Source organism: Melanostigma gelatinosum, assembly GCF_949748355.1.
Source record: "Melanostigma gelatinosum genome assembly, chromosome: 21".
Lineage (NCBI taxonomy): Eukaryota > Metazoa > Chordata > Actinopteri > Perciformes > Zoarcidae > Melanostigma > Melanostigma gelatinosum.
Window position 1 is genome coordinate 17,522,290 of NC_136654.1, and position 26,903 is coordinate 17,549,192.

At 45.7% G+C, this 26,903-nt stretch overlaps 2 protein-coding genes across 2 annotated transcripts in view; one reads left to right on the forward strand and one right to left on the reverse strand.

Moving 5' to 3' along the window:
• The window catches only part of dock1 (dedicator of cytokinesis 1), a 155,582-nt gene that overhangs the window by 66,198 nt on the left and 62,481 nt on the right, over positions 1-26,903 (reverse strand). The window lies entirely within an intron of this gene.
• On the forward strand, positions 2,394-25,563 carry insyn2a (inhibitory synaptic factor 2A; the record flags this gene model as incomplete). The annotated part of the gene is made up of 4 exons (XM_079292773.1): positions 2,394-2,503; positions 11,398-12,631; positions 17,744-17,815; positions 25,380-25,563. Exons 2-4 carry the CDS (start codon positions 11,403-11,405, stop codon positions 25,561-25,563), a joined length of 1,485 nt encoding a protein of 494 aa, XP_079148899.1. The 5' UTR covers positions 2,394-2,503; positions 11,398-11,402.

Below are 26,903 nucleotides of genomic sequence, written 5' to 3' on the forward strand. Positions count from 1 at the left end.
TTGCCAGGCACCGCAACGTTCCAAGGTGAAATCTTAAACATTGTTCAGCTTTCTCCTTTGTCAAACCTGCAGCCCGTCATTGGCTGCGTTGCCGCCACACCAAACAAGGAGCCAGTCTCGTGGAACGGTGTTGCGAGTGCAGTGAGGAAAACAGAGGTTTCTGTTGTCACGTCAGAGAGAGGCAAGATGAGGCGAAGGCTTGAACAAAGCGTCGCACAACTCCCTGTTATTCACACACGTGTCATAAAGGGCCGAGCTGTGAGAGGGCCATAAACAAACGGAAGGCCGGTCGAATGGATTTGTGGGTTGAACCCGGCTGTAATAACTCAGCAACTTCTCCCTTTTTATTCTCTAAAAATGTTTTGGCACTTTCTCCCACAGGACACACTTGACTATTATGTTATTTAGAGAACGAAACAATGAAACATTTCTTCTTCTCTTCCACCCTTTCAATCATTTTAGTTCACCAACACGACGCATATCAAGAATGTGTCATCAATTTATTCAATTAACAAGAGATGACGTCACGATATAAAAGGATTTAATGATGAGAAAAGATTTCAACGACAAAACATTATCTAAAAATTTGGAATAAACAGAGAAATAAAATCTTAAAAACTATTTTGAGTCGACAGGGAAATAAAACGAATGAGAAACACAATAATAACAATAAAGTGGCATTAATAATAATTTTATAATGAGAAGTGACCGATTAAGAATAAGATAACTATGAAATATTATAAAAAAAATATACTTCTACTAAAAAAGATGAATGCCCTGTGGTCCAATCTCAGTTAATATCTGAAACAAGATGGCCTCAAGTGGATAAAAGCTGTTAAAGTTTTTTTTTGTTTTTTTTTACTAAACTACTGACGGGAGCTTCAATTTGATGAGTGGATTTTAATTTTTACCCAGAATTTCATGAAACCTCAATAAAAAAAACAATACATCGTGACTCAACAAGGTTCTGAAGGTTGAATGATGTTAGCCTATCTTAACTGTATGCGTTATGGGCTGTGCGTTGTTTAAAGGCCTGTTCACCGGTTAACATAGGGGATAAGGAGAAACTCGCACACGCACTTCAAAACACACACACGAGCAGCAGCAGCAGCAGCAGCTGTCTGGAGAGCTGCAGCTCATTACCATGGTACCTGAGGCTTAAAGCAGAGCGAGGAGTTTCCCAGTGAGAGGGCGAGCTGAGGCTCTGAAAACATCCAACCAGGCATACAATACAGCTCCACTTTCACACGATCAAGGTTTCACCAAGGGGGTTCAGCTCCGCCCTCCGTATTTCATTCATTGGGCACTCCAATAATACACCACACATCCAATCAAGTCCAAGAGACAAACGCACTTTCCCCGATGACACTAACGCCATTAAACACCAACTATCCCCCGACTGATGGATGAAAAGCTCGGATGAGATCAGGCAAGCAAACTCTTGAGAGGGACGACAAGCCCATGGAGTCTTCTCTTCCACACAAAGAGAGGTGAATGGACCTGTGATGAAACACTCAGGATTGATATGGAATGATGAGCATCCATGACGAGCATCACTCTCTGGAAATCCCCGGCAACACACACACACACACACACACACACACACACACACACACACACACACACACACACACACACACACACACACACACACACACACACACACACACACACACACACACACACACACACACACACACACGCAACACATCTGTCTTTCTCGTGACAAACGCTGGCATGAAGGGCTGCAGGGCTTTGAGGAAAAGTGCGATGTATTGAAAGTTAATTCTTCTGCCCCTGACGAAGGAAGTTTTGACGAGCATATGGTCTCCAAGGAAGTGAGGTCAGTGACAGAACCGCTCTCACTGATGACGTGATAAAGGGATGATGCGTGAACCTGCCAGATGTACAGCCCAAACCGGAGCTGTACTTTCTCCACTGCAACCTTCCCTCCTCCCTCTGCCCTCTCTCTCTCTCTCCCATGTTCCCTCCCCCTCTCGCTTTATCTCTCTCTCTCTACACACACACACACACACTCAGACGCACACATGCAGAAAAAAAGGAGAAAGCCAGAGAGGAGAACTGCAGCGGCACGATGGGGATATTCTGCCTGCGTGGGCTCTGTCGCTGAGGCGTCTGGAGTTCAGCCACTGTGTGCGAGTGTGTGTGAGGGAGTGTGAGCCCCTGCCGACGCCGCGCGGAGAAGGGAAAGGGGAAGAGAAGGGGGGAGAGGAGGAAAAAGAGAGGGGGAGTGTTGACTCTGACTGGGGCTTTAGAGGAACCTCGCACCACTGGATCAGAGGACGCCGATGTGCAACAGCTACTCCAACTACTGCCGCTGCTGCTCTGCCTGCGTGCCGCTGCCTGCCTGTCCTCTTAACTTCTGCCATGGCATAGCCTCCTCTTCCAGCTCGCCTCTAATCCACTAAGGAAACGGGCATGCACGGGCAGAGCCAGGGATCTAGGCTAACGCATCCTTTACGTCAGTAGTTCACAGTCTGAGGTGAGTCGCTCTTCTCTTGTCCTCTCCTCTATTTCACCTCTCAGTCGGCAACTGATCAAATAACCTCTGGAGGTGGGAAATCCGAGGGACCTGCTCGCTCTGCGGGGCTGAGCCCGGCATTACCCACAGGGAATGTTTTCACTGGACATTTTCCCTTTCAGCCGGCTGATCAAATATCAAATGCTTGTGGCAGATGAAAGGAGGCAAATCTCAGATTGATTTTAGTTTTAGTTCAGCTTAGTTGCCTCTGCTGGGGAGAAGTGGTTCAGGGAGATTTCACGCAGCGGCCGGGGAATGTGTTGGTGCTGAGCTTAAGAGAGCATTCAGTCAGTTTAGAAAACTTTAAAGGTGGAAAATGTTTATATATCTCAGGAAAAGAAACGAGGGGGGGGGGGGGGGGGGGGACTCACTGCCTGACTAGCTGACATTCATCAGATCTGACAGGTCAGTTTTTGGTTTCTGAGAGGATTTCGATACAGATTTAACCCGACTGGCTAAAACAAGGGCTTGCATGATGCTGCATTTCCTCTCAGTCTTGCAGCTGAGGGAGCGTTACATAAACCACACTGCTATCAAAACAAAAAAAGAACAATTGCAGAATTCCTGCGTGAAGCGGCTGTCCCACGTACGGCGGCAGCAGTGCTTCGCAGCACAGAGGAATAGGTAATGAGAGCTGGACATCAGACAGTGGGCTGCATCTGATGAAGGACCTTCATTTAACACTAATCTCGATTAACGGACTGTGTGAAGTCACCATCTCCGTACAGATTACTGGAGCGTGCGTGCGTGCGTGGAGAGAGAGAACACGGGTCGTCTTGAACCCTAACGTGTCCACCGTCACACAAAACGCACGTCACTCCCACTCACCACCACGAGCCCCCTGCCATCGCTCTCCGTCTCCCCTTCAACCGTATCTCACATCAACGCTCCGATACCATCTCCCCTCTGCTCTATTTCACTTTGCCCAGACACTGAGAAGAGGACTGAGGGAAGACGGATGAAGAGAGGAAGAGAGATATAGAGGGAGAAAAAAAAAGCGTCGTCTGCGAGAAGTAATAGAGACAATATGACAGGGGAGGATATTGAATTAGGTTTTTTTCCAATTGAAGGGTTTTATGTGCCGGCACCCAAGAGTGACATGACAAGGACATACCTGCTGTCGCAGACTCATTTATCGAATGTAAAAAACGACTAAACTAAATGAGAGGACGGGGATGACGTTCCCTCTACATCAGTCACTGCCTGGCTTCCCTTGAACCTCCGTGAGAACTCGGCACGGCCGTCAGTCTGCACCTCGCGCCCCGGCACTGCGCGACAGAGAAGGGAGACGAAGACCGACTGTTCTGCCACTTATGCGCTCGCATGAAAGGAGTCTGTGCAAGTAGAACAAAGCCACGACAAAGCTTTTACACCGAGACGTCGCGCGTTGACACAGAGAACCGACGGGGAGAAATGAAATTGAGTCGGTCTGCGCGAATAGCAGTTTTGTGAACTTTTCCCCCCCCCCTTTTTTTCACGACCCATGCGTCCCCAAAACAAGTAAATGTGGCAGTGTGTGAGAGGAGGCGTGGGGGAGTGAGAGAGCGTGCGTGGGTTTCCAAACGAGTGGGGGAAGTGGGCATTCGCCTCCCGTGAACCTGCTCCCTAGGAGGGGCATTCATTCATCCAGGAGACAAATTGCTCTGGTATGAAAGAATGACTGCTTTTGGAACAAGCCAGATGTTACCTTTCATGTGCTCATAGGATTATTCATTAAGAGTCTGACTTTCCCCGGGAGCCGACAACGCCAAGCACTTGAGGTGAATCGCGGGCGTCTGTTGTGAAGAGGGGAAGGTGCGAGTGTGTGAGGGCCTTCGGTTCTTCTGTTGCATACAGAAGCACTCTCTTGGCACATGATCCCACCTGGGTGTTGCTGTCAGTGCGCGCTGGTGTACGTGTGTGTAAAGCATGTGTTCCCCACTGCTTTGCAGTAGGGGCCCCCAGTCAGCTGGGGCTCCGACGGGGCCCAGAGGCAGAGGGAGACATAGAAGGGAAGAAGTTGATTTGAAGTATCTATAGATTTGTAGCTTACGTACTTCTAGCTTCGCAAAAGACAATTATTTTGATAGAAAAAAATTAAATTAACGCTTTTGTCTTTTACATAATGGCAAATGCCCAAGCAGACATCTTGAAATTGCTTCCAAACCACACACACACACACACACACACACACACACACACACACACACACACACACACACACACACACACACACACACACACACACACACACACACACACACACACACACACACACACACACACACACACACACACACACCATTTCCAATTACTTGCTAAATGTCAAACAATTCATTGATTGTCGAAAATGATGTCAAATAAGTTTCTGTAGTTGGACTCATCTTTCCAGCACTAACTGCGTGTGGCTTGAGGTCCTAGCAAACATTACTGTGGCTCGATGCTGATAGACATGATGGATCCCAGCAGGTGGAGGTCCGGGGGAGCTGTCAAGCACGCTGGAAGGCCTAATGTGAATTTGAACCATTAAAAGTGCCCTACGCATCTTCTTCCGACACTTCACACACTAAACCATTGGGTGTGAATGATGAAGAAGTCCTGATGGGACAGGTGGCACCTTGCATGGCAGCCCCTGCCATCAGTTGTGAATGGGTGGGACTGGGTGAATGACATGTCGTGTAAAAGCGCTCGGAGTAGACGGAAGGCTAAAAAGGCACCATACAAGTACAAGTCCACTTACTATTACCTTCCATTATCCAAAGAAAAAAAATGAACAAAACGGGGAGCCACTTTATCCAGTCCTACGCTCACTACTTCCCAAACACGTGCATCTTTGCCAAAACAAACTTATGTAAAACACTTCTGCCACTACCGTCCCACTAATGCTCTTTAATAGTTTCTGTACACTTTAAAAAGTGTTCAAACTTTCACATCAAATCCTTCTGGGAAAGAGTTCTAGCAAGAAGCCCGGCATGTATTTTGGGATTTTATGTACAGTTAAGACGGCATGGCTTTTGCTGTCTCTCTCCTCCCCTCTCAGGGTTTCTATTCTTGTTCATTGATCCTTCTCTTTGGCTTCATCTTCCCTCTTCGTCGTTATTATCTCGCCTATGATCTCTCGCATTCAATCCTGCTGCATCTACATCCATGCACCTGTTTCTTCTAGTGTTTTCCTCCCGTCTGTCCTTGTGTTTCTCTCTTTTATTTTTTTGTCTTTGCTAGGGATGGCTAGGAGGAATCTGAGAGCAGCAGGGGAGTTCTGTAGTTACCCATCAGCTTTGAAACCCTCAGCGTGTCTCGAAGGCAAAGAGAGAGGGAGAGACAGAAAGCAACAAAGGGGAAGAGAATGAGAGGAGAACAAACCTGGGACAGAAAGAAGAGATATATAATGCTCTTCAGGAAGACAAGAAAGAGGAAAGGAGAGAGTGATCTGACGCATTCTGATTAGAACAGGCAGCCGCTGCAGCATGCATCCTTTCTCGAGGTCTTACATCCATCTAGCCTGCATGTTAGCAGACGTACGACTTACAGGCTTCACCGTAAATTCATCAAGCTCCCAAGACAGGGCAGGCGTCGCACAAAAAGCCGACTAACTACAGCGGGTTAGTTCACGACAAAGGCAAGGACAGATCCGTGGGGACAGAGCGAGTAAAAGACAAGAAGGCCGCAATGTCCGCAGGCTTGAGTGCGAGGATAAGAAGTCATAAGATAAGAACCATGAAAACAGCAGCAGGCTTCTTTTCAAGGTGGTCATTTCTAGCGTCATACACAGCAGGGATGGATACTAATGACGTGTACAGCACACACTCTCAGGCTTAGGAGGCTCAGGGAGAGGCCGTTAGGCTGTATATCAAGTCTTGTTCTGTAACTGCAGCACCTAATGCAGTCTCTCTCACACACACACACACACACACATGTTGCGTGAGCTACGAGTATACAACTGAAAGTGATTTAAATATAATAAAAACAGAAATGTGGAAATATATGTAATGCACACATGGCTGTTCAATAAATGCTGTGTATATGGAGGAAACGTACGAGGATGTTCTATATGTGCTGTGGATTAACCTGGATTAATCTGGATTTATCCCGTCACAGTATCAGACTTGACATTAAAGGGAACACTAAGTTCATGTACATATTCATCACTATGGTGCCATATTAAACCGCAAATGGAACAGCAAAGCTGAACAACTATTGTGCGTTAGTTCTGTAAGACGAATAATTTGGCTTCAACATCTGTGAGGTTGTGTCGCACAGTTTAGGACGATCTGGTTTCATTCGAAGCCAGGTTGCTGTTGCTGCATCTATAATTTGATTGGATATGCATCACAGAAGTATGCAGACACTTCTGCTGCGAAATCACAATGGTATTAAAAACGTCAGTTGTCCTGGATCTACACGTGAGCTTAACTGAAACATGTTGCCTTCCCCTCGGTTTATAATTAGTTTCATAGCGCGCTCTCGACTAAAAGTAGCAAAGCTACATAATTATTCAGAGTGAAATCTTTAAAATGGTGCTTGGCAACTGCACAGTGGTCCATGATGACTGAGCAACAACTACTAGGGAGACAATCCCCTTAAAATCCTGTGATTTCCAGTGCCGTTCCATCTTACAGCATTAAGCTAGCATTAACTGACAAAGGATTTGCTGCGTTTGGTATCGGCCTAATGCACTGGACTGCAGTTAACCCTCAACACCGGCCTGTACAGTCAATCACTCGGCTATATATACCCTCGCATCACACCCTGAGAGCACGGGTGCACCCGTGCGTGCTCACATGCTGCAGCACAGAGACAAGACAGAACAAAAAAACAAAAACACAATAAACCCACACTGTCTAATGACCGTACCAACACAAGCTAAAGTAAAGGAAGCTCTTCAGAGACAGATCAATGACTTCTCAAAACACGACTAAGTCCCGTGTAATTATGAACGGAAGCTGACAGAAGAGAGAAAAGAGGAAAACAAAACACGTAGCAGATAAAGCTGGATTACAGTCGAGTTTGGAACTTCTGCGGCTGCGATGATACTGCCACACTCGTTTGTTCGAGCAGCATCTGACGCCATGCTGAGCTGGAATATTGTAAAACTGCAGCAATAGGAGAGCAGGGTTTTGGATTTTTGTTTTCGGTGACCATGGAGCACAAGGGCAGACTTTGAGCTCACTTTGTCAGGTATTAAAAATCCTGATGCTTCAGGAAACTGGAGTTACTGCCACCGCCAACCAGCCGTGTTGCAGTTTACATCCACGTCTGTCCACAAACTCATCCCTTCATTGTTTTTAATCTTATTAGACATTTGTATGAAATTCTCGTAATTAACATATGAACTCTTGAGTTATGGCCATGTCTTGTGAGGTCACAGTGACTCTTGACTACCACATTCTTATCAGTCATTGAATAAATCAAGGCAATGTCCAAAAATGACAGTCATGGAAAAGTTGAATGAAAAACCCAGATAAATAGCGAAACAGGAAAGGCTGTTTAGGTTGTCGTCGCTAATTGACATGTACAGCCATATTTCCAGCGTTTACTCAATCCCCCGGTTTTGTGATGCATACTATATCAATGAATTTTCCTGTCCCTGGAGCAGAAGAGACACAACAAAATGAGTCAAGTTCAACCGTACGGTAAACATTCAATCCCCAGGCGGAATCAGAACACTAAGATTACCCCCTTTTTCATGAATGTCCCCCCTGCGACCAAAAGTTCAATTCGGCAACCGCCATTCACAAAACTGCCGACTCATATGCAGTTTAAAATAATGCAAGAAACGGGGAAACCATTTCAAATTCAAGGTGTGTTGCATTAGATGAGCACATGCTCCGGGCATAAAGACCATTTCCATTAAAGAACAATGAATTGCATTACTACGGCAATCTGGATTGTCCCTGCATCGCTCCACAGCTTTAAACAATGGCTGAATTAGCAGAGAAAATCTTCCCAAGAACCAGCCGTGCGAAACAGGCTCTCGAAATGGACAAAATTCAGTTATGTGCCTAGAAATAACCCAAATAATACCCGTAGCGCCAGTACGACAGCCTTGTGAGCCGTGCTGCTGAAACAAGGTCAGTTGTGAGCATGTCTGACATGTTTTGCCATGCGCACACGACCCTGTGAGGTCTGTTCTCGGCCTACCGGGTGGAAAATAGTGGGTCAGTTCACTTCACTTACTTGAAAAAAAGGATCAGGGCAACCCTAAAAAGAGGCAGTTGTCACAGCCTTGCGTGATGAGTCATGCTGTTTACGCAAGAGGCCGGGGGGGGGGCCGTTCTAGCCGGAGGTGTGGTACGAGCGATGCTGCAGTCGCCCGGGTCCGAACCCCAATGGGTAACGCATCAGATAAGTGGAGCCGGGGATGCATCATTCAGCCTGCAGTGCTGGCGTGTCAAAGGGGAGCTAATTTAAATGAGGATACGATACAATACCATGGAACTGCATGCATTGTGGAGGGAAGGGGGAGCGGGGAAAACATCGGCGCCGTTTGTGCTGACAAGATACATTCACGTCTCAATATCTGATGGTTCAGAGCAGGGTGGCATCTTGAATTGTAAACAGATATCATTTTGCACATATTGAACATAATGTTTAATTTTGGCCTATAGCTCATAACAAAGACCTGTTCACTGACCTTATTTGGAGAGGGGATGTAAAGGCTACAGTTTAATCTCTTATTCAAAATGTCATCCTCGGAAACAAACATGGAAAGGACAGCGACAGTGATGGACCAGGAAAGCACAGCCAAGCTGGTGAACAGATGATAATCGGGGAATAAGCGGCGCATTGTCAAACATTCAGAAGAGGGGGGGGGGGGGGGGGGGGGGGGTTGGTTAGACTGTTCCTACTTATAATAACACGGCGTGCTTTTTAAAAATAATTTGGGCATTTCTTTGTGCCTGACTGCACAGTATGGAGAATGTCATATTTTGTCCATTTTTCATGTACTGTATGATGCTCGGTATAACACGTGCTTCACAGTAAAATGAAATGGCTAGACTGTCTGGACTGTATTGCAGAAGTTCCTGTACTCTTTTCCTAATGCCGTCTGTGTTGGACGTGTAGTCATGTTCCACATGCATTTCACAGCACCGTACTCCCTGGTCATAGGGACACATGAGTAATTCCCTGTCTGTTGAGAATCAAACAAACATCTGCCTGCACAGCAGAAAGCTGCCATCTCGAACCTACCTACGTGAAATACGCTGTGCTGTTCTCTGAAAGTGTTCCCAGTGACATTACTGGGCAATGATTGGACAGCTCAGGGGAGCACATTCAACGTTGCCGGGCTCATTTGGCCTTTTCAAGTTTCAACCGTGGGTTTCTTTTGACAGGACCTTTACAAATGGTGCCAAGAGATTTTTGGCATCTGGCACGCGAGACAGGCTACTGTGATAGTTAGGTATGAACCACCAAGGAACAATATTATTCACGGCAAAAACTGTTTCGGTATCTCAGTGTTGGGAATAACCAACACTGGTAGTCTGGGACTAAAAAGCCTCTTGGCTAACTCTGACAGTTGGCATTTACAGAAATGTTTTATTAATGTTGCTATGGCCTTTGTTAGGAGATCGCCAGAGTAAAAATGACTGAATTCTTATGCCAACATGTAATGTTGCTGTATGTACAGATGATACTGCGTGACTACAAGGCTATGAATGTCTGTAGACTGATCTGTAGAATGATGAAACTGTCCTGTTAGATCTTAGCTAGGAACTGGACCGAGACTATCATTTAACAACACTGAGCCAGGCCGATAAGACGACGGGGAAGACAGTGAGACAAAATGTCCATTCGATGGCTCCCAGGTGAGTAAACGGAAAGGTTTGAAGTAGGAAGTTGACAGAGAGCAGTCACGGCAGATAAGCTGAGCATGATAATTATAAGCCTATCCGATTCAGCATCTACACGAGCGTGTGGAGTGCTTGCTTATTGTAAATTAGCAGGCAGAAGGAGAATTATATTTCTGTGAGAGCATCAGAGAGCAGAGTTTTGATACCCTCACCGTGCCTGTGGTAGTGGGGAAAGATTATTCACATTTCTGCTCGGTTCTCTGTCAAAGGTTTGTCTGTTTGCAGGTACCATTTCTCAGCACATTCTCTTGTCTCCGTTCATTTAGAAAATGGAAAATGAAAACACCCCATACTCTCATACACTAGAGGAGCGAAAATGGGCTCCCAAATAGGCCCCAAACCCTGTTTTTCCTTAATAATTAAGAGGGAAAGGTCAGACAGTGAAGAATCCTGCTGAACCTAATGAGCCACAGAGGTTGTAGCCTGTAGTAGTGTGTGAGAGTGAGCGTGTTTGTAAGTCCAGCGTCTGAGACACAAACACTCATCAACTTAGAGAGTGGGAGAGGAGGAACTGGTAGTCACAGCTGCTTTAACTGGAAAAGATGAACAAGTGAAAATGATGCTTAATATGGAGTTCCTGGTTTCACAGAGATGCTAAGATTATTTTTAGGGCCGGCATAAATCACTTCAGCAAATAAACACAGACGGACTGGCAAGCATAACAGACCCGTGCCAACTGCCAATAAAAAGGAAATGACAGTTTTCTTTCACGGATAAATATATTGTAGATGATTATGGAAACTTTAGTCTTGCATGACATCACCACACCTTCAGTCTTAATCAAATATCAGGGGATCTAATGACAAATATTCTCCTTTAAAAATCATATTTCTGATGCTTTTTGACATGCATGATGACAAATGTCTAATAAAAGGCACCTTTTGATAATATTCATGAAATAACTGCACAGCTTCCTCCCTTCTCCCCCAGCTTAGAGAGCGGGTGGGTTCCGTCAAGTAGGATGTAATAGTCAGGCCATGCATTACCGATGATTAACACAGCGTCTCTCTCCATGCCTCTCAGGAAACATGGTGAGCAAGGAGGGTGGCAAATGCATGCTCACCAACTCTGAGTCTGACTCTGAGGCAGCGCCCTTGCCCTCCACCTCGCTGGCACTGGAGGTGAAGTATTCCCTGGAAGCCAGTCGACAGGTGAGGAAGAGAAACAAGGCCCTGCAAGTGCGTTTCAAGGATATCTGCGAGGCACAGAACGAGCAAAGGGAGGCGGAGTTGCAGGCAGCAGGGAAAGGCGGCAAGCCGATCTCCTACAAAGTGGCGTACCGCAAGTACATGACCGTCCCCGCCCGCCGGTCCATCCCGAACGTCACCAGGAGCACAGGCGTGCAGACGTCCCCTGATCTGAAGAAACGCTATCAGACCTTTCCCTTTGAGCGCAAAAAAGGCCACACCTTTAAACACGTGGCGGCCGTGGAAACGTATCGAGGTCAGAATAACGGTTTTGTCATGGAGGTGAAGCAGTCCAAGGCTGCTGAGCAGGGTTTAGATGAGGAGGAGGGGGGAGCCTGCGGTGGGAGCGGAGTCCGGAGGACCAGGGCTCTGCTCCATACTAATGAGTGCATTGCCACAGTGGAGCAGCACACTGCACCTGATGGCCTGTGCTCTGACACTCTGCAGCTCAGTTGCTCTGCAGACACAGACTGCCTGGCCGACACACAGCGAGGAAGCCGAGCAGGAGCACAGGCTGAGTACCAGCTCTGCAGTGTCCCATCCAAAGCCAGGACAGGATTACAACACAGGGAGGCCGATACAGACCGCTCGGCAAAGAGGCAGCTGCATAACCTGGAGGAGGGCTCGTCCCGGACCCTGCCGGACAGGGCCTCCAAGGTTACGGGCCCCATCGCCTGGAACTCCCTCACGCAGGTGGAGTGCCTGGAAAGTCCGTCCGTGCGTAGCAAGCGGAAGAAAGCACTGCAGCTTAACGGGCTGCAGAGTGAGACGCTACCACGTTCCAGCAGAGGCTGTACAACACAGGCACAGTGCCACACAGGACAGCTATCTGCCCGGCCTCTACGGGGCATGGATGAGCCTCTGACACCCTGTAGCGGTGGCGAGGCTCGTGGGGCAGCGGCCGACCAAACACGGGAGGCCTGCAAGCAAATAGTGCCTATGAATCAGGACGGGGATGTTAAAGCACAGCTCCAGGCCATGGAAAATCTCATCAGCTCCAGCCAAGAGACCATCAAGGTGCTGCTGGGGGTCATCCAGGAACTGGAGAAGGGGGAGGCCCACAGAGAAGGGTAAGACATCTCACTTATAGCAAATACTTTACACTAAAGAAGCAGACTTTTTCCTCTCCCGATACCGTTACCAATACTTCACTCAGGGTACCTCCCGATACAGAGCATTAACGCTCTCTTTTTCACAATTTTTTAAATCTGTACAGCTCACTGCATGGAACACATTTGAAACAGAGAGTGCTGTAGCAGTAACAACTGCCCACCATGACTAAACTGATAGCAGAAACACTCAATGTTCAAACTTTCACTGAGAAACTGTGTTTATGGCCGATACCGAATCTAATAAGGTCAGTATCAGGGCTGTCACTGATCCGGTGAATTGGATTAGCGGCCCCCTACTTTACGTCGGTGTACCTATAAATACTAATCGGGGAAAAAGGGGCCTGGTGTACACAGGTCAAAGCCAAGGAACCATCAGAGACATCATTCATGATTCAGCATGAGCAGGAAAAGTGTCCTCTTGGTGAGTCACATCAATTCCAGATCGTACGCGTGACAGCTGTCCAGCAGAGCCGTGGCTGATGAACCCAGATAGTTGAAAAGGAGATCACGCCGGTGATGTGGCATTTACCTGAATGTGCCCTGCAGTGCTATTACAGCACGGCGTCCTTGCGCGTGATGATTTCCCTCCAGATATGACGGCGCTGCAGCAGAACTTGTTCACAGACGATTCATCGCACCCAATTTGGCCCAAGTGGTTTGATGACCCGTCGTGTGAAACAGACAAGTTGTCAGTACCTTGTGAACGGAACAATGTGTGCGAGATCAGTATTTGCATTAAAGCAGCCGGTATCACCCAGGGGCTTTCTGAAGAATAAATAGGAATACTAAATATGTCTGAATATGAGAATGTAATTGTTATGATGCTGAAAAAATGTATATTCTGAGGACATCAAATCATACGGCGACACTTTAAAGCACTTTCAGGAAAAGCACACAAAATACGAAACGAGAAATTTAACATTTGGCCTTATCCAGCGGCACGCCATGTTTATCTCGTAAGTCCAAGGCCTTTGAAAAAGCCATAGCCTGTGAAAAAGTCATTTACTTTCCAATGGATACAGAGTATATACAAAAGGGCTGTAGATAACATCTAGACCGCTGCAAAAGAGGACAGTCTATCCAAAGGGATGAGGCAAACAAAATGGCCAATTTGTTGAGTGAATTGCTGTGGCTCTGCACTCTGATCCCTATCTGATTTGACCAGCACTGTGTGGAGAGGTATGGAGTGAGAAAATCCATAGCAATGACATCATACCAACCTGGAGCCCAAAACCTGTGGGAATAATCAGACACACCTGTGAAGCTTACATCCACTCAAACACAAAAGTGTATAAAAGCAACTCTCAATAACTCAACTCGACTGAACATTTTACAATCTTGCACAAGGCAGCCTTAATGCGTTTATCACCAAACTCATAAAAGTGTGTGGTGTGTGAAAAAGTAAGCGGACATGTGGTGCAGCATGGGGAGCCATCTTCTCTGTGCTGCCAAGCACATCTGGTTCATCAGATGTGCTTAAAGTGGCAGGTGGGACAGAAGAGAAGGGGAAAGTGAGGAGGAGAGACTTAACTTGTAAATAAAAATGACTGACTACTGTTTAATAGTGCCATCTGGTCGCATACACAAAGAAACAGTATTTCCATATTTTAATTACAAAAGCCGACATTTCGTTTAAGTCAGTGAGCAGTATAAGTCTCTCGTAATCCATCGGAAACTTTTCTTCTTCCTGTACACTTTGTTTCTTCTAAATCAGCAAAGAAAAAAACAATGGAACGCTGCTTTAGTTACACTACATTAGCTCCATGCTCCCCTCAACATAAATGTCACTGACACAACAAATAGGAGTGCCCCTCAGGCTATAGGTGAACCGAGCCAAATGATCAGCAAGTCATCTAATAAAGAAAAACACAGAAAATGACTTCCCCCACTTTGCAACTCAACGAGAACGGAGACAGTTGACGAGGGAAAACGGGCAGAAATCAAGCATGCGAAAGAAAGTACAAAGGCCGAGGCTACGTCTCCCTTGGTCATTGTATTATTAAGAACTTTATAGATCGTATGAGCAGCTCTTACCATGCTCCTGCTGGGGGAACAAAAGGAATTTAGACTCGCCTCATGTCCCCACACACCAAAGCATGCAAGCACTCGCATATCTCCCTCAGGTACAGCCCCGCCCGGGGCATACGACACCCTGTAGTACATCATTGGCTGCATCTAACCGCAGGAATACATTTGCTGCATCATCAGCCAATGTTGGCAGGCCCAGACCCAATTAATCACACTCATGGGGACTTGTTGTTAGCTAGTTGTCTATTAACACTGTACGTGTGCATGTTGTTGTGCCTTTGGACTCCCACCCACTCACTGACCTTTGGGAGAGCAGCACAAGGGGGGGGGGGGGGGGGGGGGGGGGGGGTAGGGTGGATAAATACACTGTTAATGGCACTTTTGGCTCCGCTCTCTCCAGGGAGGCTTGCCTTATTTTCTCGAATCAACTCAGTGTGAGAGAGGGGTGGGGAAGGACAAAAGATGGATTTAGAAACCGATCGACAGCGATGCAATAGAGCGAATAAGGGCGAGTTGTTCAAAGGAGGTGACCCAGGTGACCGTGTAGCCCATCGGCTGCTTATTGATTGGAAGCTGCAAACTTCCCCGTATCACTGGACCCGTCCTCTTCTCAGACTCTCGCCATTAGCTCATTAGGCGACGGCATTAAATAAAAATGTTGATATCAACGCCTCTCGTATAGCTGTCAGAGCATATAGCACAGAAACGAGTAGATAAGGAGAGGACATTTATGATGGCTCTTTAATTTGTATCGGTGCCGCACCGCCATGGGCAGTGTGACAAGAGGCCTTGAGGGAGAACTGAGAAACGTCTCTGCGACTGCAAAAATCAGAGACAAGAAGTAAACGTGAACGCTAGCTCATTAACTTCAATGAGAAGAATCCAGTGGCGCTCACAGCAACGTTCATCTGAGAAACCCTGACTTACGACAGTGATTGTTTTAAAGGATTTGTTTGACAAATGAAAAAAAAGAGCTCACAATGATTCCTGCCTGGACCCAAATACAATGGAAGTAAATGGAATACCATTTGTGGCTCTAAAAGCATTTCAGCATTCATCTCCCTTCAGAAACAGTATGCTCATTACTGCGGATAATCCAAAGACTTCACTTTGTTTGAACAATGTTTCACTTTTCTGTTGCGACACTGAGGTCTGCATATTGTCCAGAGAACATTGTTTCTGGAGAGACGTCGCTGTAGTTTGTCCTTGCTGTGAGCGCCTGAAAGGGGAATTTAGGGCTGTCCCCGAACAAAGAAATTCTTAGTCCACGTACAACTTTGTCCACTAATCTGTCAAATGATTTAATCGTCATTGATCAATCTGTAAAACTGATTTTCTCCACAAAGAATCACCCAAAACCACAACTTTAGGAAATTAATGACTTAGAAATAAAAAAACGTCTATTCAAAAAAAGAATCAAAAAAACAAAAAACACAGGACATGATGTTTGTCTGTCCTTTGTGCCAAGGTGGTGAGCACTTCCAGGAAATTAACCTTGTTTTGAGTGGTTGACGATCTACAAGTGGGGGTGTCCAGCTTGTGTGGGGTGTATCTTGGTTTGGTTTATGTTGTAGAATAGAAATCAAGAACAAAATGACAGATTAGTCGACGAATCACCAAAGAGGCTTACGTCTCTAAAACAGATCACTGAATAAAACCAAAACAAATACTTTTTGACGTACAGTGTGCTTACCGCTGTGATGAAGTCAGTTTTCACAGATTTTGGTAGTTACCGTGTGTGACTCGAGGACAGTGGTTGATGAAGGACCGACACCTGGGTAAATAACAGCTGTACTGGAGCTACAAGAATGCGTTCTGTTCATGCAGCAGTGCAGATCATAACCATAAAAAAAACAGACAATATATTCCTTGTCCATGTCATCGGGGAAGTGAGTCCACAGTACTTCCACTGAAATATGTCGTTAATTATAAGAGGAAACTCTTGCTGTCAATAAATATGCACATGTCCACACTGTAATCCAATAAGAAAACCATTGAGCCTCTGAAGCATGAAACCAAGTACTTCCATTCAGAGCCGTCACCTGGTCTTTAGCTGCCCCCTGAGAGATAGGACTCTATAATGAGAACTGGCTTCATGACCATCTTTTATCTCAGAGGAAACTGATAATAGAACGATACAGGGACACGCAGGATATAAGATAATAGGATATTGACGGGTTTGAATGTGAATTTGGTGAATCAATATCACAATGAAATGAAGACGGGCTGGCTGTATGAAGCCAAAGGGCTGCTGTCCAAAGCATCTTCTTAGAGGAGCCATCTCATTTCCATTTCAGTTTTCGTTCATACGGAGGATAGCGGTTACTGTGCGTTTGACAACACCATACTGTACAGAATGGATTTATCAATGATGGAGTTTCTCTAGTGGGAGTAGAAAGCCGTGGTATTAAGAAAAGCAGACAGAGCAGGTCATCTTAGCAACCGATTCATCAGTAACAAAAAGATGTGTTAGTTGCAGCCCACACTGTTATTATTTCATGAGAACATTTGTAATGTAATTAAAGGGTGACGTAAAAAAAATGTTGTCGGGCATTCACGATTGCTGCATTTTAGTGGTGATCATCTACTCAGAAGAAGTAGTCGTGTAGCTGATTAATTCTGTTAGACATCGTTTTTGACACGACAACTATAACTGTTGCATATCTGCTGCAGATCTACTGCCACTGCTTTGTTAATGCACCATGCTAAAACCACAAATGAACGCTTGGTCTACTTCACAACTAGTGGTTTTGATGGTAGACTGTTCTGTGATACCCGTCTTCCCGAAACACAAGCTCTTGATCCTGTGCACTACTTTGCCTTATCTGACCTCAAATCAGTCAGCACACTGCTTATGGCCCCCGACACTGTGCTCTTTCGGCCCTGGCTGCCGGACGCAGGCCACTCAGGAGGGCAGCGTGGCTCCTCGTTTACTTGGGCCCTGCTAACGAGGGATGACAAACAAGATGAGAGAGGAAGGCGTGAGGGAGCAGCTTAACAAGTCCTGTAATTACTCATTCACGACTCCTATCTTCCCCGCAGACTCACCTATCGAACGGGACAGGACACGGCCAACTGCGACACATGCCGGAACAGCGCATGCATTATTTACAGGTGAGTGGCCATTTCTCTTCAAAAGACACGGTGATCCAAATGTGCCCGTGTCCTTTCTCCTTGAGGGAAAGTGAACAGGTGGAGGGGGGAAAGGAGGGGGAAGGGCCAGGGGACGCAAGACTAATGTGGATGCTGTTCATCTGCACATGGGGACGTGTGATATTCACACTCTCTCTCTCTATGCATACATCTTTGTCTGATTATCCCTTCAATCACTGGAGTGTGTGTAGCAGGTGTAAGGCTCGCTGGATTTCGAGACAAAGGGTTGAAAAGCAGAGAGGATATACGCTATAGAATAAGTAAGCAATGGGCTGCGAAATTTAAATGAATTACCATTCAAACATTGTGAAATATCATCACGGTGTGCCGTTGCCAAGCAAACGGAGCCTCTGCGTACTTTCAAAATGTAGTTCAATTGATTTGACAACCAGCACAGACGTGACTCCAAAGCCATTAGTCTACCGGGGTACACAGCTCTCGCTGTGTGCATGTGCGTTAGCGCGTGTAGATACTTTGCTGCTTAGGTTTCTTTGTGTGCCAATGTTTAAAGGTATACGAAATGATGCTGGGACAAGAAGTCGATGTATCGATTAGTCGGCCGGCAGGAAATCAATTGGCACCAATTTTGATCATTATTTCAGGAGCTTATTCAGAAGAGAAATGACAAAAAATGTCTGGTTCCAGCTTCTCAGATGTGAGGATTTGCTGCAAATGTTATCCCTTACTTGCATGAGACAAACTAGTAGGTATCCCAAAGTCACAAGGAAAAGTTGAGGCGGAAAAAGGATGACATTGAAAGAGTAGGAAGGTGAGAGGCCATAAATAATATAACGTGTTTCAGTAGACACTCCTGTTCCACCCGGTCGGCTTTCGCCTCTGAAGAGCCATTTAAATTATTTTCCATCTACTGCTCTCAATAACTGATAAGCCTCTGGCCTTTAATCAGCTCCTGATGAAATGAAGGAGCAGGTCACAGCTCTGTTCTTCTGACGAGCTGAGGAAGGTGCATCCGGTCGTCAGATGGAGTGCGCTCGAAATGCAGCTGGACTCCCGCATGTCCACAGGGCGGAACACGAGAACACAGTCGCTGTTTTTGCAACAATTCAATGACCGCGAGCTGAAGTGAAGAAAGCTGAATTATGGCACATGACGTGAAGGACACAACATGGCATGAGTGAATTAAGGGGTAGTGAGTTGAGCACAGGCTTAAAAGGATGGATGACACAGGACAGACTGCTGAGATGGGAGCTCACCTGGTATTATAAATGAGTCAGAACCATGTCTAATAGTAACTCTGTGTGATTAGGCCCTGGGAGGGAGGGAGAGAGCGAGAGAGAGAGCGAGAGAGAGAGCTGCTCTACCTATCCTCCATCTCCCCCACTCTGCCTGCCCGAGTAAAGACCAACTGTGCTCGCCCTGCTGTGCCAGCCTCTGCAGACTCTAGAGATGTTCACCAACCATCCCCCTCAATCTGTGAGCACAAACTACAGTGTGATAACGCGCCTAAATTCCCCCCAAAAATATATTTATGTATGAGGAATCCATTCTACGGTTCTTTTTGTCAAGATAATCTTGGCAGCTCAGGGTTCCCATCACTGATGTGCTGGGAAAGGTGTTGTACATCACCATGATTTGAATTCCCAATGAGGGTTTAAAATATGCAAAATGCAGGCTGCAATACACGCTATGATTAAGTCTGCCCGTTTGAATGAGCCAATTATACATAGAGTACGTGCCAGTGAGTGCTCCAACATATCCGTCTTATCTAGTTTGTTTCTTACCTGCGCTTGACAATCCCCAGAGGGAAATTGATATATCATCTAATGACGTCACAGACGAAGTCAGGTCAGATTTGTCCCCTCACTTGGTCGGCACCGATCATGCACACACACACACACACACACACACACTGACTACTGTCTTCAAACAAGCGCTATATTAACATTAAACGCTTCATCTGTGGAGGAAGTGTAGAAAAACAGAAACTCGATACCAAACAGAATGCACGTTTTTTGACAAACCTCGCCGGCGCCTGGCAAGGTTCCAACTCGATAAAAGGGCAAAAGATTTCTCAGTGAGATGTTTGAAATCTGTTAAACTAACCCGGGTTCTCCTTTAAGAGACTCGCTTGGCATGGTAAATTGTGTTGATTGGACACAGAATCAAATATAGCAGTTGTATTCACGCAGGCAGAAGGATTAAATGGCAATCTAATTACTGAGATCTCCATGAAAACAACCTCTCTGGAGGTGGAGGAACACAGGATAGGAAGCAGAGCTATGGAGGAACACACACTGTACGTGGGAAGAATAGCTGTCTATGATATCTATGAGTTTAGTTTTTGTTTGTATGTTCATGTCTTTGTGGCCAAACGAGCGCTATACTCGGGCCCCCAAAAAGCAGGACCGGCCCTCCATAAACCCACATTGTTTCTGTCCAAGTCAGACTTCGGCCCAAACCATGGCAGCAGTTTTTAGGGCTTGAAACCGATTTAAAACTCTAATTTTCAATGTAAAGAGAAAAAAAAAAGAATATCTAAAAAAAAAAATGGTAACAATGCAAAGTCAACTTCAGTTCTTTCAGTGCAGAGACAACTGATGTCAGTGACATGATTTCCAAAGAGCAACGAGAAATCGAATCACTATTCAAATGATGTATAACAGTAGGTTACTGATTATAGCGCGCAGCATTCCGGCTCGACTGACTGTAAAAGGGCCCAATCGGGTTTGGGCAGGGAATCAACGCTCCAGGCCAAATCCCTAACTCTTGTGTTTACGATATAGCTGGTCTGACCCGAGTGGACATATGGGTCCATCAATTATTTTAACGCAGCCCAGAGAGGAGCCAGCCATGCACTCTTCAGCATAATCAATTTGTCCGAGAGTATATGGCATCATCACAGAACCCATCTCGAGCATGACAACAGCACCGGATGGATACGTTGCTGTGGACTGTGGGCCGGGACTTCAAACAGAATACACAAGCTGCTGAAGTCTCTTGTCCTCGTCTGGTCCCACTTCCCTCATTTTAAACAATCCTGAACTCAGTCCATCCTTCCGTTATCCTGCCCTGGACAACTTTTCTCTCGCCGTCTCACGGCTTCTCCACAATACGTTATCTCCCCCCTAACAGCTCACGGTTGCGCGCTCAAATGAACTTGGGGATCCGACGCTTAACACAACGTGCACGACATTCAAACAGAATAGGTGCGAAAGGGATGAAAAGATTATTGCAATTCATTCCATTTTGCCAGGTGACGCAATATCTTTTACCGAGCGAGGCGGGGGAGGAATGAAAAGCAGGAAAGAGAAGTCGGAGACACAGACAGAGGCTGGATGGGAAGAAAATGAGACAGACAGGGCGGCGCAACAGAGCCGGGGATTTTAAATGCATTCCGCTTACTTTAAAACCGCAGGCATTAAAGTCGTGACGCGTCTTAACGCAGAAACCCCGCGGTCTCATTTTCCTCGCTTCGCATTTATGTGGGCTAATGTGCTGATCAAACAGGGAGATGGATTTAAGTGGTGGTGATTAAGGAAGGCGACCGAAGAGGTCCCCACCATCGGGTATCATTGTGCACAGTGGACCACGCTCTTTTCCCACAGACCCAATTTTGTCTTGCGATAAAATCAACAGCTGATCATTAAACACACTATCTGATGGTAAAACAGTCTTTGAATAACATTGTGTGCAGTGCAAATTATATCTTAAAAGGGAATGGATATTTAAAAAGGAGGGGAAAAAAAAAATCCCCAATCTATTGTTTGAGGCTATGAAAATCAATTAAGCGTCGCTAAAGGCTGAAGGGCTGATTACATTATAACTTATGGAAATGAAGTGAGCGCCGAGGTTGTCCTGCCGCACGACTCGGCTGTGGGGAGATATCTCGTTTTGTGCGAGCATAATGATGTTTTCCAACATGGTGGCAAGCTGGTTACCATAGCTACAAAAGTGATCCTCGGTGGGAAAGACAAGCGTGTGAAGGGACGGCGAGGACAGCCGGGAAGAGCACACTCGCACACCCGGGGGAAGATAAGGGAGGCAGGGTGAGAATGTGGCACAGGGAGACAGAGAGCGGATGAAGGTGACGTCGAGTGATAAAGACTCACAGATGTTTAAAGGGTGTGTGTGTGTGTGTGTCGATGCATCGGTTTCTTTTCTTTGGGAGAGCAGGAAGACAACAGGGAAAGAGTGGGCGTGAGCGAGAGAGAGAGAGACACAAGAGGACGAGAGGTTAAAGAGTGACAAGGTTCCAAAGAGCCGTCTTCAATTTGCTCCGACCCGACAGCACACTCAGGGGGACAGTAAAATGACAACAAAATTCACTTTCAGCTAACAAACAAATAAATAAAAATGTGGCGCGACGCAGCAGGGCTCGTGACAGTTTTATAAGGAGATGCTGAGAACTGGGCCGGGTGTAGAAATGAATACATTTTTCATTAAAAGTCCTTTGGAGTGTGTTTCAAAGATGAGATATTATCTTTTTCTTCTCAATTACATTTTCTGGCCATGCCGTCCCAAAGACACAGACCACTTTACCTCGTCTTTGTACGATTCCCCCGGCAGATTGAAACTGAGCAAATTTAATTAAAGAGTAGATTCAGCTCCACAAAAATGAATCGAGTCAGAGCCAAAATAAACAGCTACCGGGACCACTGTTGCGTTCAGAGCATCACGAATAACAGGTTGTTCAAATATGGACACTGAGGATCTTTGAGAGAGTGTGTTTAAGGATTTAGTCAGATTACAGTACAGCTAGGTAGCGTGCAAACCTGCACGGGCATTCAAATGATTGCAGCTCAATATTGATTCATAATCTGACAACACATACCTGGTACTAAATTGGATAAATGGTGTAAACAATTTGTAAAGATGTAGCATGTAAACATGATAATAACAGCTCGACGCTGGTAATCTGGTAAAGTGGTTGTGTGTCGATGCAGGACAAGAACATGTCGCCATGGATGCACAGCGAGAACAGTGGCTTTAGGCTGACACTGAGGAGCAGGGGAGATCCCGTCACTGCTAGAAGTGCATCGGTGTGTTTTAGTGAGAAACATCCCACAGAATTGACCCGGCATTAAACTACCGTACTTCCCCCAAAGACGCCGAATATATGGTAGGGAGATGCGTCACTACACAGCCTTAATTGAAGGTTTTTTTTCAGGAGAAGAAAAAAGGCACGTTGAAATGCTCGGCATACTGCAACACACAGTCATTGATCACAGAACCCTTTGATGCTGCTTTACTACAGTTATTTCAGCTGCAAGAGCCGTTTAATTGTGTAGCCCAGGAATTACGTTAAATACGTGAGCTTGACTTCAGAAGACATGCTGATCTTATTATACATCATGACGCTGATGAACACATTTAGTTCAGCTACCTTGGGCATGACCAAAGGGATGCAACAAAATAATATATCTAAAACTAGTATGTGCTTTTTTAGATATCGTGATCATATCATCAAATTCAGAATAGACTGGATGAAACAGTTGAGATGAATTACACAAGAGCAGGTGAAAGCATGTTTATAGCGGAAGGTTTTTAGGAATGTTTAAAGACCAACTCTGACTCCCACGGAACACGAAAACAAACCACAGACATGTCGTGCGTAGAGCTTAACGTTTGTTCAAGGGCCGCAAGGTTATTCCGAACAAAAAAAAAAAAAAAATCAGTTACGTTTTAGTCTCAAATCTTTGCTTCACAGACAAAATGAGATGCGACGAGAAACCGAACTCTGCACACAACAGGTTGGACCGGAACCCGGCCTGATTTACCGATACATGCATGCAACCGCTTCCACCACGCACACAAACGTACGTGCGCACGCACGCAAACTGTAGCGGCCTTCACACAAAGTGAAGTGGATTCATTCAGGGCAATTAACAGCCTGTGATTTACTGCTGACAGCTGCAGTGTTCTTGGCCCTTTGTAAAGACCTGAGTCAAACAAATGCAAAGTGCCGAGTGTCTGTTTCAGCACCCAATATTCACTGAGTCACTGTCAAGACGCCCACATTTATGTCTGTTCGGTTTTAATCAATCCTAAGAGCATCCGCGTGTGGAGTAAAAACTGAGGTATTTACTAGGACACCCTATTTTAAAACTGTCCCACCATCAAATACTCATGCGTATAGCCTGGGAATTCATATTTAGCTGGGCTGAGATGCAACAGAGTGATTCATCTCACCTGTAATCATGACCAACATCCAGTACTTTGAGATGAAATTATGTTGAATGTAAAGTTAAAAACCAGTCGCTCTTAAAAAAAAAAGAAGATGTCTCATGTAGCAACACGCAATCATTACAGATGCTTTGTCTTCCAATCAGAGCAGACAGCCGACTGTCCACCTCTGCATAGAGACACTGCGTGATCTCTCGCGACGATAAACTCTACGTCTAGCCAGGCAAACGGCAGCATTCACGAGGTGAATCCTGTAAGTCCGTCAGTCCCCACCAGCCCGACTCAGGCTAGTGGGTTTAGCAGATTACAGCCACTCTACACTTCCCACAGCCGAGGCTGTAATCGGAGTTTCACTTAGCAGAACCCAGTAGTCAGATGTGCGCAGGCATGGGATTACAATGATGGCCGGTGCAGATAAATCCCCTCGCACCCTAGGGACACGCAAGTGTACACAGGGAAGGAAAAGACTCACGATTGTGTACAACAACCCCCACGAATGAATTCATTCTGCGTCCATACCATTTGCTGATGGTGTATTAACGTGCAGGGCTCAAAGCAAGAAATCTACTCAACTAAAAGGCTCTGATCTGAGTTTAAGCAAAGCAAATGATCTTTGGTTCAACACCCCCTTCACTGACCCAGCACTTCTCACTGGGGGAAAAATACTTGCTTTATAAGTCACGATGAGAAAGCAAACACCAGAAAACGACAACAGCGGTGGCAGCCAGATGCAGTCAAATATAGTCCAAAATTGGGAGATTTTACTGGGAAATGAGGATGGAGTGAGCGAGAAATGTAGGTCGCTTTAACAGGCTGAGCAGTGCAGTGACAGATGCCAGTGCAGGGGTCAACGAGATCAGGCCAAAACGTAGACACGAGGGGGGGGAGAGGGGGGGGGGGGGAGGAGTGTGACAGTCGTACCATGTTAAGACTAAAAGAAGCGTGAAGGGGAAAGAAACCCGAGTGGTTCCAGTGTCGATGGAGGAAGAATATACAGAGTAAAGTATATCAAATGAAAGCCGGGGTTGCAGCCTTTTCAAACACGTGAAGAATCCTGGTATTTTATTGCAGTGAATATAAAAGGGAAATCCTGTTATTTCTCTGTAATTAATTCATTCTGATCAATTGTGAAAACTTTTCACAGTAAAAAAAAAAAGTCTTCCAGGGATTATAATAGTGCGGTGGCCGTTAATGCGTCATATGAAGACAGTGTTTCGGTAGTTTTAACACAGCAAGCAGTAAAATAGAGAGAAAACAGGCAGGCTTTTACGAAATAAAATACAATTCAGCATGTTACAGCAGCTGGATGAGGTGGTGTTATTGACTGCATGCAGAACTGTCTTTGACGTTCTGATGGTGTGTCTCCGTTTCTTTGCTGCAGTGTGGAGCTGGACTTCAAGCAGCAGGAGGACAAGCTGCAGCCGCTGATGATGAGGCTTTGCCCTACGCCGGACGGCCCCTTCGCCTCCCTGCCTTACCCCCAGGAGGCCTTCACCTCCACCCCAAAACGCAAGTCCAAAGCTGACTCCAAGAAGCACGCTCGCTGGAAACTTTGGTTCCTGTGAAAACGCGGAACAGACAACCTCACCCGCCACTGATGCACAGGATTTATGCGTCCGTCTGGCCGTCCAAATTAGTTTTTGTTTATCCATCTTCTTGGGTTTTTTTGCAGACCTGGTGCAGAATGGAGAGCGCCACCGCTGGATACTGAGAGTCCCCCGTCAGAGACGACAGGATGTGTAATGGGACACAAATGCGGATTCCATGGAAAATTCTAAACGTCATGCTTACCAAAAAACGGATTCAGAGTTATTTTTGAACTAATTTCTTCAAACAGGGTGTGAAATTACACCAGGGCAACATATTTGGAGATCAGCGAGGTGAAAAGACGAATTTGATTTCCCTCCGTCTATTTGCATATATTTTTCTAGCAGACGTCTACGGGGTCCTATTCTACGATGACGGTTCAGTGACAGTCACATTTCTATTCACCTGTTAGGACTCTGACTTTCTTTCCAGCCTCCAGGAGAGGCTGGCAAGTCAACCACGATACTCTGAGGTCTACAGCAACAGCATATCACCGTACTGCAAAGCACAATTAACACCGTTCAGGATACATTTTCTCCAGAGTAATTAAAAAAAAGAACTATTTTGAGTATCAACTCACGTATGTAGATCACCGACTAACGAGGACAGATTGAAGACTTTCATAATATCTAAAGGAGACCAAAAGGACAAAGAAGTCAGAGATGTTTATTGGAGTTCTATGATCAACTTTCTATCCATCTCTAAAATGTCTCCTTGAATCAACTGACTTTGAAGTAAAGAATGAATAAATAACACTTATTTTCTGAATAACATTTGCAAAGTTAGACGTCAATGTACTTTTTTCTATATATAAATATATATCTATAGACATTCACTTTAAGGTTTAGTGGAATATATTCATTTGAGCTGCACTGAAGGGGCTGTGCATTACAAAAACAAAGTAGTGTGAGCAAATCAAGTTTAAAGATCATGAAACCAAGTCATGAAACCAAGTGCAACAGTTAATGTCGGTTCTGAGCACATGTGAGGGGCAACAGAAGACAGCTGTGATTGTATTGCTGCAGCATTCTGCGTCAGCTACTCCGTCAGCTGCTGAAACAAAGCCAGAAAGACTGAACGTGCCACTTCTGATCACAACCAGGGCTTCTACCGTGCAGGGTGGCAGGCGTGTAGCCTTGCATGCTTTTTACAACTTTTGCAGGAGATTTTCTAGCTTTTGAAGTCACCATTTTTTTTTTTAAAGAAAAATGACAAAAGATTTGCCCCCCCCCCTTTTTTTATTTACTAGCTCCTGCTCATCGCTTCCCGTCTATTCGATTGTAAAGTAAAAACTCTTGTTGTAGCGCTACACAGGGTT